General features: G+C 40.6%; 1 protein-coding gene across 1 annotated transcript in view; it reads right to left on the minus strand.

The window, feature by feature from the left end:
• XKR6 (XK related 6) overlaps positions 1 to 12947 on the minus strand; it is a 320231-nt gene extending 307284 nt beyond the window's left edge. Inside the window, exon 1 of the mRNA XM_019440932.2 lies at positions 11689 to 12947. Coding sequence (XP_019296477.1) covers positions 11689 to 12422 — 734 coding nt within the window. The 5' untranslated portion in view covers positions 12423 to 12947. The remainder of the gene's footprint in view (positions 1 to 11688) is intronic.
• Positions 12948 to 13237: the final 290 nt, after the last annotated feature.

Consider the following 13237-nt stretch of genomic DNA (forward strand, 5'->3'; position numbering starts at 1 on the left):
CCTAGTTATCTACCCTCTGCTCATGAATCTGTCAAGCAAAATGTAGTGAAATCATTTTTGTTCTCTGCTTCCTTCATCCCTGTGTGTAATGAGACACCCATTTAATACCTTTTAGGTCACTTCTCCTCTTTCACTCACTGGTTTCTTTTTAGGAATCCTACCTTAGTACTGACTTCAACATATACAACATTTCTGAAAATTCAAGATGTGAAATTCACTCTGGATTGAATAGCAATCTCCCCAACACCTAACTTGGCACTTCTAGAACACTAACAGTGGTAATTTGTGTTAATAATGACCCTGAAGTACTTCAAACTTCCAAAGAAGCTTCTGAATCAAAGGAATATTCAGTTATACACCATACAGTTTTAAAGTTAAATGTCTTTACAATATTCTAAGGCTTTAGTATATGGTAATCCATATGCCATAATAGATGACAAATCTTGCTACTACTTGATTAATACACACTTTCACCAACCCATTCCAACTAAGGGTAAGGTCAAATCAGAGATTGCTTTAACACTGGTGTGATCCATTAAAATCATCATCACAGCTTCCTCTGTATGGTCCACCGCTCTAAATCTGGCATGCCCAGTGCTCAGATTTATAAAAACTTTCCAAGTGATCCTAACAGAAACTGCTTCTCGAGAACGATCACTGCAAATAGTGGCAGGAATCAACCTATACAACTGTGGTTCTCATCTCGGTGCACTGCTGGGGGACCTTTGTAAAAACACAGGCTTTTAAAACATACAGATTCCAAGGCCCTTCCAGATCTAATGGATCCTAATCTGTTATGGTAGTACCCAAATATCCAACTCCTCAGATGATTCCAATGCACAGCCAAAGTTTGGAAATAATAGCTTTATAATCTTAGGAATCTTAAAAGCTGCTGCTCTCAGTGTTTCCAACAGGTCACCAAAGAACCAACATACGGGTGCAGCCTTTAGGTGGGACCTGCAAGGATAAAGAGTGGCCAAGAGGGTGTGGTCAACCCTACATACTCCTTTCTGTAATGTGGAAATCACGGGGTTGGAAGGACCACCTACCCCAAGAAAGAGACTAGGGTGAAGTACAGAAAATAACTTCCTAAAGATATACACTCAGCAGTACCACTCAGCTGCTTGAATCACAACAGCAGTTACAACTGACTAAGAGTCATAAGCCTACCATATTCCTCAGAGTTTAATACATTAGACTAGAAATCAGAGGTCTCAAAGGACCCTAGCTTTACATCAAGAGGGCCCAGTGGTTCAAGAATATCATTTCTCCATTTTCAATAAGCAGAACAGCAAAGTCCTAAAGTAAAGCAAAGTAATTAGTGAGAAGAGCCTTCTGATCATTACAAGAAAAGTCTGATAAAGAAAACTGCACAAATTTTGCCATCAATGAGATCTGCCTTCAAAACCTTTCTCCACCAGTTAGTTACCAGTGACATCAGATTACTTAACCTCTCTAAACCCATTTCTTCCTCTATAAAATGAGCACAAAAACTTATGAAAATTTAAATGAGACAATATTTGCAAAAACAGAATTTTCAATACAGCTGCCTTTCCTCCTTGGTAATTTCTATATGCCTCTTCTATACCACTCTCCTTTAAGTCATACATACTAATAGTTACTACATACCTCTGTTAGTCTTTACCTTGATTTATTGCTATTACATATGAGAAACACATGAGAACACTAATTTTGCTCCTCCAAAACTAACATGCAGTTTAAACTTTGTCTACTGACAACCCACTGAGAACTCATCAGGGCCTAGATTCATACTCACTTCTTCAGGACAGAATTTCTTTTTTTTTATTCTCAGGTACTGATTCCTCTAGAGCAAAGGCTCCCAAACTTTAAAGAAAGGTAAGAATTACTGGGGAGCTTGTTTAAAATACAAATCCCACCTCCCACCAACAATGTCATAATTGATAACAGGAAGGATTCTCACTGGCTGCTAATGGCAGTAGGTAAAAGGTTGCTAGGAAACAACACAGACATCTTGCCAAAGTATTATCCCACGAGTTATTTACTGGTTGCAAAAGGGAAAAAATACATACCTCTATACAGAAAAATCTGGCAGTCAGAATCTTAACCAAGAGATAAACCTTAGCATCACTAACAGTGCAACACATCAGATACCATGTGCCTGTTGACAGGATGCAAAAAGGAAGTAGGAAGCAGTATTTTGGCAAACATATGTACCCTGAATAAAATCAAGCCCCTAGATGCACCTTAAAGTTGACCCAGAAAACAGAGAGGTCGGATGATACTTGGAAAAAAACAAATTAGGCAATCCAAAATATAGAACATGTATGAACTGGCCTAGAGTCTGCAAAAGTCAACGTCACGAGGGGAAAAAATGTAAGAAAACTGTTCTAGGGTAACAGAAACAAAAGCAATGAGTGAATTATAATTAAATCCCTGTTTGGAGGGGAAAAAACCTATAGAAGAAATTGTTGGGGGCAAATGGGCAAATGTGAATATAAGCAGTTATTACATGATTCTGTAAAATTATGGAATCATTGATAATGATGGGATAATGGTATTACAGCTATATAGAATTATTCTAATTATTTAGTATTTGAAGTACAGAGAGGTGCTTCCTTATAGTATGTTAGATACACAAACATACACTGACAAAGATATCTATGTTAATTATTGAAACCAGGTAGATGGTAACAGGTGTTCACTACTCTTTCTCTCTGTATGCTTAAAAGTGTCCATAATGAAGACTAAGAAAAACACATTCCCTGGCCCAACTCTATGAGACTCTAATTCCTTAAGCCTGCGGTGGGCCCATAAATCTGCATTCAAGTAGCCCTGGGGCCTATCCTAAAATACAAGATGTTCTCTGACCACTCTAAGAAACACAGCTGAAGACAGAAAGTAAGGTGTGTCCACTATCTGGAAGAGCTTGGGTTCTAAACTCTGTGCCAGCTCTATTTTATTGGCAGGCTTCCCAAGCAATGGATTTGGTATCTTCCTCACTGTTGCCATCTTTCTTCATGTGTCTAGTATATTTAAGATGGACTAAAAAGGAGGCATAATAGTAAAAGATTTCTATTTCATGTACCTATGATTCCTTGAGAGCATCTCCCCGCGGTAAACAATAATTATCAACTCTAACTCCCAAGAGTGCTTTAAAGAATTCTTGTTTACCTTTCTCTGAACTGAATATTCAAATTTCTTCCTAGAAATGGGTAATGAGTACACAGTCCATAGTCTACAAATTGATAACCAAAATAAAGCAGGAATGGTATCCTCACAATTGAAAAAGAAAAAAAGACCAAAATACCGCACTCAAAACTTTTGACTACAACAAACTAAAAAGCTTTTGTACAAACAAATGGGAGTACATCGAACTGAAAGGCTTTTACACAGCAATGGATATGACCAACAAAAGGAAAAGGCAATGGGAGAAGACAGTCACAAATGATATATACAATAAGGGGTTAACATGTGAACTATATAAAGAACTCATAATTCAGTATTTAAAAACTAATAATAAACACTCCAATTAAAAAAATGGACAGAGGAGGGAGAGGAGGGTGCCTGGTGGCTCAGTTGGTTGAGGTCTGACTCCTGATTTCACTCAGGTCATGAGATCAAGCCCCACCATTAAGCTCTGCTCTGAATGTGGAGCCTGCTAGAGATTCTCTCTCTCCCTCTACCTCTCTCTCTCTAAAAACAAAACAAAAAACAGGACAAAACAAGAGACATTTTTCCAAAGACACACAGATGGCCAACAGGCAATGAAAAGATGATCAATTTCAGTAATCATCAGGGAAATGCAAATCAAAACCACAAGAAATCACCTTACACCTGTTAGAAGTAACAAGTGTGGCGAGGATGTGGAGAAAAGGGAATCTCGTGCACTGTAAGTAGTTAAGGTTGTAAATTGGTGCAGCTACTGTGGAAAACAGTACGGAAGTTCCTCAAAAAATTTAAAATAGAACTACCATACAATCCAGCAATTCCAGTTCCAGGTATGTATTCAAAGAAAACAAAAACCACTTTGAAAAGACATGTGTACCCCTACGTTCATTATAGCAATGTTTACAATAGCCAAGATATGGAAGCAACCTAAGTATCCATCAATAGACGAATGGAAAAACAAGATGTGGTATATTACCCAGCCTTAAAAAATGAAATCTTGGGGTGCCTGGCTGGCTCAGTTGGAAGAGCATGTGACTCTTGATCTCAGGGTCATGAGTTTGAGCCCTACACTGGGTGTAGAGATTGACTGATTAAATTAATAAACACATAAAACCTAACTTCAAATAAACTTTCTTAAAAAATGAAATCTTGCCATTTGCGACAACATGGATGGACCTATAAGGTACCATGCTAAGTGAAATAAGTCAGTGATTTCACTTATATGTGGAATTTAAAAAACAAAACAGAAAAAAGACTCAGATACAGAGAACAAACTTGATGGTTGCCAGAGAGGAGTGGGGTGTGGTGATGGACGAAACAGGTGAGGAGGATTAAGAGGCACAATCTTCCAGTTATAAAATGCATATGACACAGATACGTAATACACAGCAGAGCTATTAAATTACTATGTTGTATACCTGAAATTAATGAAATATTGTATGTCAATTATTCTTCAGTAAAAAAAGTTATTTTAAAAACTGGCATTTCAAGGTAAAAGTGATATATGAGAAACTTTGTTAGCAATACGTAAAATACCTTAGGGATATAGTGATTTGTTTTAAAATGGGTAAAAACAATGTAATATACCAAGATATATACATATCAGATATACAGAAAAGAAAAATCTAAAGGTGAATCTTGTGTAGAAATGTTATCAATGTCATTGTAACAATATTCACTAAGTCCTCCAAGCAAAATCAGGAAATACAACTAGAACCAGAAAAGTACCTATACCATAATCTAAGAATACCAAAACCAAAATTCACTTAGAATTATTTCCCAGAACAGCTCACAACTGACATAGAAGCCACCATTAAAAAAACAATAATTACAAACACTAACTTTTCAAAGTCAGAGAACACATAGCAAATAATAAACTGCAGTAGGTGACTTTGAGGTTCCTCCCCAATAAAGAAATTAATCTAATAAACAATCCAGGAAAACCTCCAAAATCTAGAACTTGGATACATACATTGCTTTAAGCTTAATCTAATAGTAAAAAAAATTTATAACTGAAGACTACAAAAAATGAACTTTAAAAGATGTGAATTTTAGCTGAAATTGCAAATTCACAAAGTTAGCTAATAAACCAGCATTAACACATTTCTTAGAAAGTCTAATCTGCTATGAATTCTAACATTAACTACAGAGAGATAAAAATGCCTCTACAGGCAGCAAAGTTATTGAAAATAATGAGAATGTGTTTAGTATATCAAAATAACACATGGTAAAATTTCAAGGCAGTTCCTGGGAAACCTATACATTTTAAAATATTTAAACTGCTCAAACTAAAGCATGAAACTGCTTCTTTAAAACTTCAGAGTGTTAATCCCTATCAGCATAATAAACTTTTTAAAACTGAAGAGACCTTAAGGATCACTAACTTTAACTTCTCATTTGATAAATATGAGAAAATTGAAGCCAGAGATTTTTTTGTAACTTGTAGAATGATAAACCAGACTTCTTAATTCCAATATACAGTGTTCCCTGTATACCACACTATGTATGTTCTGTCCCTTAACAACAACAACAAAAAATCTCCAATGACAATAAGTAGTGGATTGTCTTCAGGCAAATGTAAAAAGTCACTGAACTTTTTAAAAGAGGTTGTATGTTCATGACATTTTAAAAAAATTTAACTCGTTCATAAAGAAACAAGAAATCCAGAATTCTAACTAGAAGAAAGTAGGTAAACAGAACATTATGAAGGAATAAACTAAAGTTTTAACCATAAACTTCCTTGCAGAAGTAACACCATAAAGCTACCAGCCCAGGGTGAAAATGGCAATACGTCAGACACAGATTATTTTTGAATCCCACAGAATCTTTGCAATAGTCCAGAATTTATCAGTTACATAAGCCTAAGTGACTTTTGGATAAAGTTTGCAAAATCAAATCATACTGCAAAACAGTATGTGTATTGTTAAGAGACAGAAATGAACTGCCTGTGATTTCTGACATGTGCCTACTACATTTCTAGAACGCTAGATTTCTGTAACAGAGTTTAAGGCTTTGTTTCTCCATCATTCTGGAAATACTATCCTTCATCACTAGTTGCAATGTTACTCAACGCCATGCCATTTTTTTCATCACCTTCCCTTGAAAAGTTACCATAAATGTCAAGTTTTACTGTTTCTATTCTTTGAAAAATGAGAAATAATTTTCAGGGAAACTCTCTTCATAGTCATTCTCCTTGAGGAAGTAGCTCTTTATCTATATATATAACTTCCACTAATTATGTATTTCTATGATTTTTCAGGTGGTGGGAGGGGGAAGGGAATAACTAGATAAGACTACTTAATGTTGTGATACCTTTCTTTTTTCCTTTATGGTATCAAAGGGTATTGCCCACTGCAAAATTATAAAATTATTCTATATTTTCTTTTACATGTACTATTTTATGTTTATATCTTTAATTCTTTTAGAATCTTTATTTATGTAAGGTAGAAATCAATTCTTCCCAACTGGGTAGTCATTTGCCCCAATATCATTTGTTAAATAACCCTTTTCCCCTTCATGGATTAGAAATGCTTTACTATCTGCTAAATTCCCATAAACCTGTCTTTTTACCTCACTCCTTATTCTGTTTCACTACCTATTTGCCTAATTCCTCTGCCAGCCACACGTTGTTCTAATTATTGACACTTTACAGCACATCCGTTTTCTGGTAAGTCTCAGCATTTTTTCAACAAGACTTTTTTTGATTGTGCAAAAACATTTACTTCTCTCAATTTTTCTCGTTTCCCCTAAAAAAAATCCCACTTTCTTTTGAAACAGAATTCCATTAAATTTATGGATAAAATATAATGTATTTTTAAAATATTTAGATTCCCATCTAGTAATAAGCAGATATGTAAAGCCCCGACACACACACACACACACACACACACACACACACACACACGTGTATACAATCTTCATTTGACAGTGACTGGTACTCTGGCCCCACACGAATGAAATTTCCTTATTTGCAAGGTAACATTTCCATTCTTAAATCACAAAATCTTAGAGCAAGAAGAACATTATAGATCACTTAGTCCAATACCACTTGTAAGCCCAGTTATGTTTACCTTAAGCCTGCCCGAGATTCATTTCAAAGTTAAAAGTAATATACCTTTTACATGCAACATAATCATAAAAGTACTACCTGGATCACACAAAAGCAAAGAAGTGGTCTACCTTTATTCAAGAGTACTTTCAACTTAGAAATCCTTTTAGAAGACCCATACTGGGCTCAAAACAAAACAAAAAAAAAACCAAAAAACAAGAGTACCTTAAGGGCATATACTAGAAACAGCTCCAGGTACATTTTTAGATACTGTTTCCAAGGCAAAGTCTTTTTGTTACAGTGGGTCCAGGAACCGAACTTCATAGTACCACATCATTCCATTCCCAATTGTTCCATCATTTATTAAAAACACAAATCCAACAACAATCTCCAAATGAATAAGCTGAAACAATTCTAAAACTGTTTCTCAACTGTTTCTCTGCCTGCCCATGTAATCACCTGTAGAGCTTTTAAAAATAAGATTACTTGGGTCCCACTCTGGGACCTTAAACATTTTCTTTCTTTTTTTTTTTTTTAAAGCTGTAGTAGGTTCTAGTTTCAGCCAGAGTTAGAAACCAACGTTCTAAAAGATTCAACAAGAACAAAGGCCCTTAAAATGCCAAGCATCCCTATATATTGGGGGGGGGGGGGGGGGGGTGTGAAGCAGTAATGAAAAAACCATCTTCACCAGCCTAGCAACATTTGCTGCTGGTTAAGCTGTGTCCCTACATTATGCCAGTCTTAAAACAGGAAAAACTGCAAAACACACAAAGCTTTTAACTGTTCATAGATGGATGGGGCTATTATGATATGTCAAACACCTTTTTCTTTTTTCTCCCTTGAAGGCAACCCTCCACCCCACACCATCTCCCAGGAGAAAAGACAGTTGATACTCACTTTAAAAATGGCAAAAATTATTAAGATTTTAGATAAATTCTTCTTTGACTTTGTGAAAAAGAAAGGTGTAAACACACCCATAAAAACAAATAGGGAGATTAACGATTGGCTGCGATATCATGACATTAGATGAAATTTCAGTCAAAGAACTGTTGCTTTGTGACTGCAGAGAACTGCCGAAATACTAAACACCCTCTAAAAGTAGCACAAAAGCAAAGGAAGGCTGATACACTGAAGGAAAAAACTTACAACGATGCAAATATACAAACTAAATCAAACCGTTCCTAAGGTCTAACCCTCTAAGAAAATGATCGCGCTTTCTAATAACACTTTCACTAAACTGAAGCCCGGCGTGACTCACATTCTTGTTATGAGTGACTCATATACCTTCCATCCTTGGGAAAAGCACCTGAAAAATAGAGCACATAAAGCTACACCGTTAAGTTACATGTTAAGTAATTAGTGATAGTAACACATACATTAAGTAGACCTTAATCACACACCAAAACTCTGCAAAAGGAGGTTCATGAAACCAAATCATCCCACAGACAACTATTCTTCCACGCTCCAATTCTGGCCTACCCAAAAATATTTTCTCACATTCTGTAAAGTCATTTGGTGAAAGAGCTATCAAGTATTTTGCATCTCGACAGGAAAGGCATCACACGTTAAAGTGTATCACCCTACTATCAAGGAAAACTAAATTCTCTTAAATTAGCACTGAGATCTGTCCAAGCATGAGTCAAATGATTTTACATTAAAAAAAAAAAAAAGAAGAAGCATATGAAGAGACAGGTATTCATGGTTTAATGGAATCAGCTTTAACAATGTACAACTTTACCAACATGTTTCTTAGAAATGTAGCCCAAATCAGTGATATAATTCCTAGGCCTTACCCTCGTCACATGACCACATGAAATAGCAAAATTTAAGTAGCAAATATAATTAAGGGAACAACTGCAACCCCAAAAATCTGCAGTAAACTCTGAGATGATGTGTGTTTATACATACAATAAGTAATTGTTTGCCCAGAAATTCAAACAAAAAAAGGATGAAAACCTTCTTGTAATGCTTTTCATGTGAATGATTTGCATACAAGCCACGTGCCTAGCAGGTAGTAAAGAGGAGACTCTGTTCCTGGGACATTTCAAACAAAACAAGCTTATTGAAAAATTTTAAAGCAAGGAAAGAAAATCCTTCATCAGCAATTATTTCTTTTGAAGTACAGCTAAGTTGAAATAAATAACTTAGCTGAATTAACGTATCTTTTAGTACTTTATACTTTGAAAGCTTTATGAAAAATTTAGACACATATTCTAATCTTGAAAAAAAATTTAAACATAGTAAAATCACAGGCATCTTTCTGAAATATCTATACCACTGCACATCCTGGAACTTCAAGGAAGATCTGGGAAAGAAATACATTACCCTATTTTAAACAAGTATAAAAGCCTAAAATTACACTTAAAATGTACTTTTTAGTTTGTTCCAAAATCTGGACTTCTTTATCCAAATGCAATTAAGATTAGGGGAAAAATTGTTCTAAGAAATCTGTGAAGCTGAACTCCAATTCCATCATGTCCCAAAAGCTCACTACTAATAAATACCTAGCATGGATTACATTAGAAACATTCTCTCAGGAACTTGAACCTGACACCAAGATACTGATTGTCTACACTTTAGGAGTTAAAGACAGGGAGCGACAGGGAACTTTGGCTTGTTCAGAAACCTAGTTATTAAATATATGCAGTTTATCTTTACTAGTATTTCAAAATCTCTCTCCCCCATCCTTCTTGTCCCTCTCCCCTTTCATTCTTTTGCATCTTACCAACCTGCAAGAAATCAAAAAAAGTATTCCCAGTATCAAACGTACTACCTTCGATTCAATATGGATTTGGGTGTTCAGGTAGGTTTTTAGATTTAGATTTCAAATGCAAAACGTATTTCAAAACTTTACCTGACCGCATGCTACACTCAAAATTGCTAAAAGTTAATCATCATTTTCCCCCCTATTTTATCCCACTACCCCTTTCTTATAAACTTATCAGCAGGAAACCAATTATTTGCAGACAAGTACAGCTAGGAAAAAAAGGTTGCTAAATTCAATCTAGGAGCACCAGTAAACAAGCCTAGAAGTATCAGAAAAATCAAGAACCACTCACAAGTCCCCAATCCTGAATCTGCATATAAACCCTACAGGACAAAGTTCTTGCAGTCACTTTCATGATTTGACTTAACTCAATCCCATGCTTTCTGAAACATCTTTATTTGAAACTATAAAGAGAGATCTGGACAAACAATTCAAAAGACAATGAACTTTATGTCAGTTAACCTAAGTACATCTCAGTTAACTGAAATACAGAGCACCTAAAACCTCCTACTAGGTGCAGGACTCAGGGCAATCTAGGCAAAATGTCTTCTCACAGAAGCAATGTACCCGAAGAGCTCTGTGTAATTCAGCTTCAGTTAAGATTCGCTTCTCTTGTAAATGTTTACCTACAAACTCACAGTTTCCAGAATACACTCAAGCTTTTAAGCTGGAGGGCAAAGATTTACCAAGATTTTAAAGGGATCATTTCCTTAGTTAAGCCAGTTAAGGTGGGTAGCAAAAAGAACATCTGCAAGGGGTTTGTGAAGTATTCACCAGGCACAGGGGAAATTTACAAAAGAGGAAAGGGCCGCAGGGCCAAGCATGGGCTTGTGTAAACATAAATCCCCTAAGCACTGGCCTAGGTATCAAAAACAATGTTCCTCCAGAATAGGTGTCCAGGTGGCTAATTGACTTTCTGGAGGTGAGAGTTAAAAACAAACGCTTACACCCAGTATATACGACACAATTTTACCTGTCACCAAAAAAAGGGTCTAATCCAGCAAAAAAAAAAAAAAAAGAAAGAAAGAAAGAAAAAAAGAAAAAGAAAAAGAAAAAAAAAAAGAAAGAAAAGTCATTTTTCCTTCAAGGAGGGCAGCGGTTTAGAGTCATTTGCAGGGGACAGGATTGCAGGGGGGAGGGCGCATGGAATAAAGGAGTGCTAAAAGGAGAGGCAGAGAGGGGTTTTTTGCACAGGGCCCCACACAGGCCACTGCGGAGAGAAGACGGGGAAGAGGGGAAGATGTCTCACCAGGGGACAAAACCGAATGCAAAACCAGCTTGGAAGAAGGAAGGTCCCCCCCCCCCCCAAACAGGAGGCGAGCTGGGGTGCAGATAAAAAGCGCTAGCGGCTGGTTACCTTGGGAAACAGGGGAAAGGGACAACGGGAATAAGAGGTCTACAGAGATGTGAGGGAAGGAAAGGATGAGGCAGGGTCTCCGGTAAGTGCGAACCCGGGAAGAAGATAGACAAACAGCGGGACTGGGGCCTCCCAGGGCCAAAAGGCGTGGCCAGGGATCCAGATCAAACGACGGTCTTTTTCAGACGCCAGGGGAAGTGAGCGGCAAACCCCTCCTTCAAGACCCCGGGGCAGACCCGTCCGAGGGGCCCAACTGCGAGGCACCTCGAGGGCAGAACGCGCTCTGGAGGGCTCTGGCCTCGCCCGCGGGGCCCTCCGCAGGGCCGGCTGCCCGGGCCCCCGCCCCCACCCCCGCAGTGCTCTTACCTCCACACCTGCCCCATCTGCAGCAGGTGGATGACCGACTGCCAGATCCACACGGAGAGGCGGCACAGGCGCTGCGCCCCCGGCGTGGCCGAGCCCGGGCCGCCGCGGCCGTAGCCGGCCCCCATCATGGGGGGGCCCCGGCTGCTGAGCCCCTCCACGGCGCCCAGCCCGCCGCCCGTGTAGTCCTGCACGAACCAGCGGAAGCTCAGGCTCTGCACCAGCAGCGACGGCACCAGCACGAAGAAGAGGGTCAGCCCGAAGAAGCCGTAGTCCCCCTTGCGGTAGTAGTCGAGGGCCAGCCACAGGTCGGTGCCCACGTCCCCGAAGAAGACCAGCAGCGCCAGCACGATCCACAGGCAGTCGAGCCACGGCCGCTCCACCTGCGGCGGTTGCGGCCGAGCGGCAGGCGTCGGGGGGTGGTGGTCGGCGGCCGCGGGCGGCTGCAGCGGCTGGTCCCCCCCGTCGGCGGCGGCGGCGGCGCTGCGGCGCGGCTTCTTGCCCAGGAGGGAGCGCAGGCAGGCGGAGCGGCAGCCCCAGTAGCACGAGGAGGTGTTGCAGCAGTGGCAGATGTGCAGCGAGCTGCTCTCGCCGGGCTCGCTGCCGTCGCCGCCGCCGCCGCAGCCGCCTCCCCCGGGCTCCCCGTCCTCCTCGCCGCCGCTGCCCACCGCCTCGTCCAGGTTGTGCAGCTGGGCGAAGCCCACCCCCACGCCACCGCCATCGGATTTCGCCGCCATCTTGACTCTCTTCCCAGCTCCGGAGGTTGGGGGGGGAGGGACGGGTAGGGGGGGGAAGAAGGCAGGGAACGGGGAGGGGGGGAAACGAATGGAGAGGAAGGGGGGCGGGGAGGAAGCGGGGGAGCAAACGAACGAGGGGGGAGTGGGCCAGGGAACCCCCTCCGCTTCCGGGTAGTTGGCGTCACTTCCGGGCGAGCCCCCCAATCGCACGGCGCCCGCAGCTCCCCAGCCCTACCCTCCCGGCCAAGATGGCCGCCCTCCTGTGCCTCAGCTGCTGGGCGGGGGACCGGGGGGTTCTCCCCGCCAGGGCTCCCCTTCCCCTCTTCCGTTGACCCCGAAACCCATCAGGTTGACCCCTCGGCGTTTCTGAATCCCGCTGGGCCGAGTGATGCGGTCCAAAGTGATCCCTGGAGGGGGCAGTGCCAGACGTTTTGGGGTCCCCTTCCTCAGCGTCGCAGCTCACAGCTTTCCTCCTGGAGAAACGCCCCCTAACACCCTCCCGGCTGCTGGCAAAGGGGCGGGACCTCTGAGGGAAGGGGCGGAGCTCGTGCAAAGCAGGTGATTACGTGTCACTTCCGGGAGATAGGATGACCTCATTGAGTAGTTAGGCACCCCCCCCCCCCATCAAAATGGCTGTGTCTCACCTCTTTGGTGGGTTTTTTTTTTTCCTTCTTTCAAAATTCTCTTATTTTCTTATTTTGAGGGTCTTGAGAAATTGCATAAATCAGTTTAGATTCCCACACACAACTGACTGATTCTCACATGTTTGGACACCTCCCTCTGTTGACCCCCTGATTTTCTTGTCACTGACAACT

Source organism: Panthera pardus, unplaced genomic scaffold (assembly GCF_024362965.1).
Source record: "Panthera pardus isolate Hobbes unplaced genomic scaffold, ASM2436296v1 HiC_scaffold_13, whole genome shotgun sequence".
Taxonomy (NCBI): domain Eukaryota; kingdom Metazoa; phylum Chordata; class Mammalia; order Carnivora; family Felidae; genus Panthera; species Panthera pardus.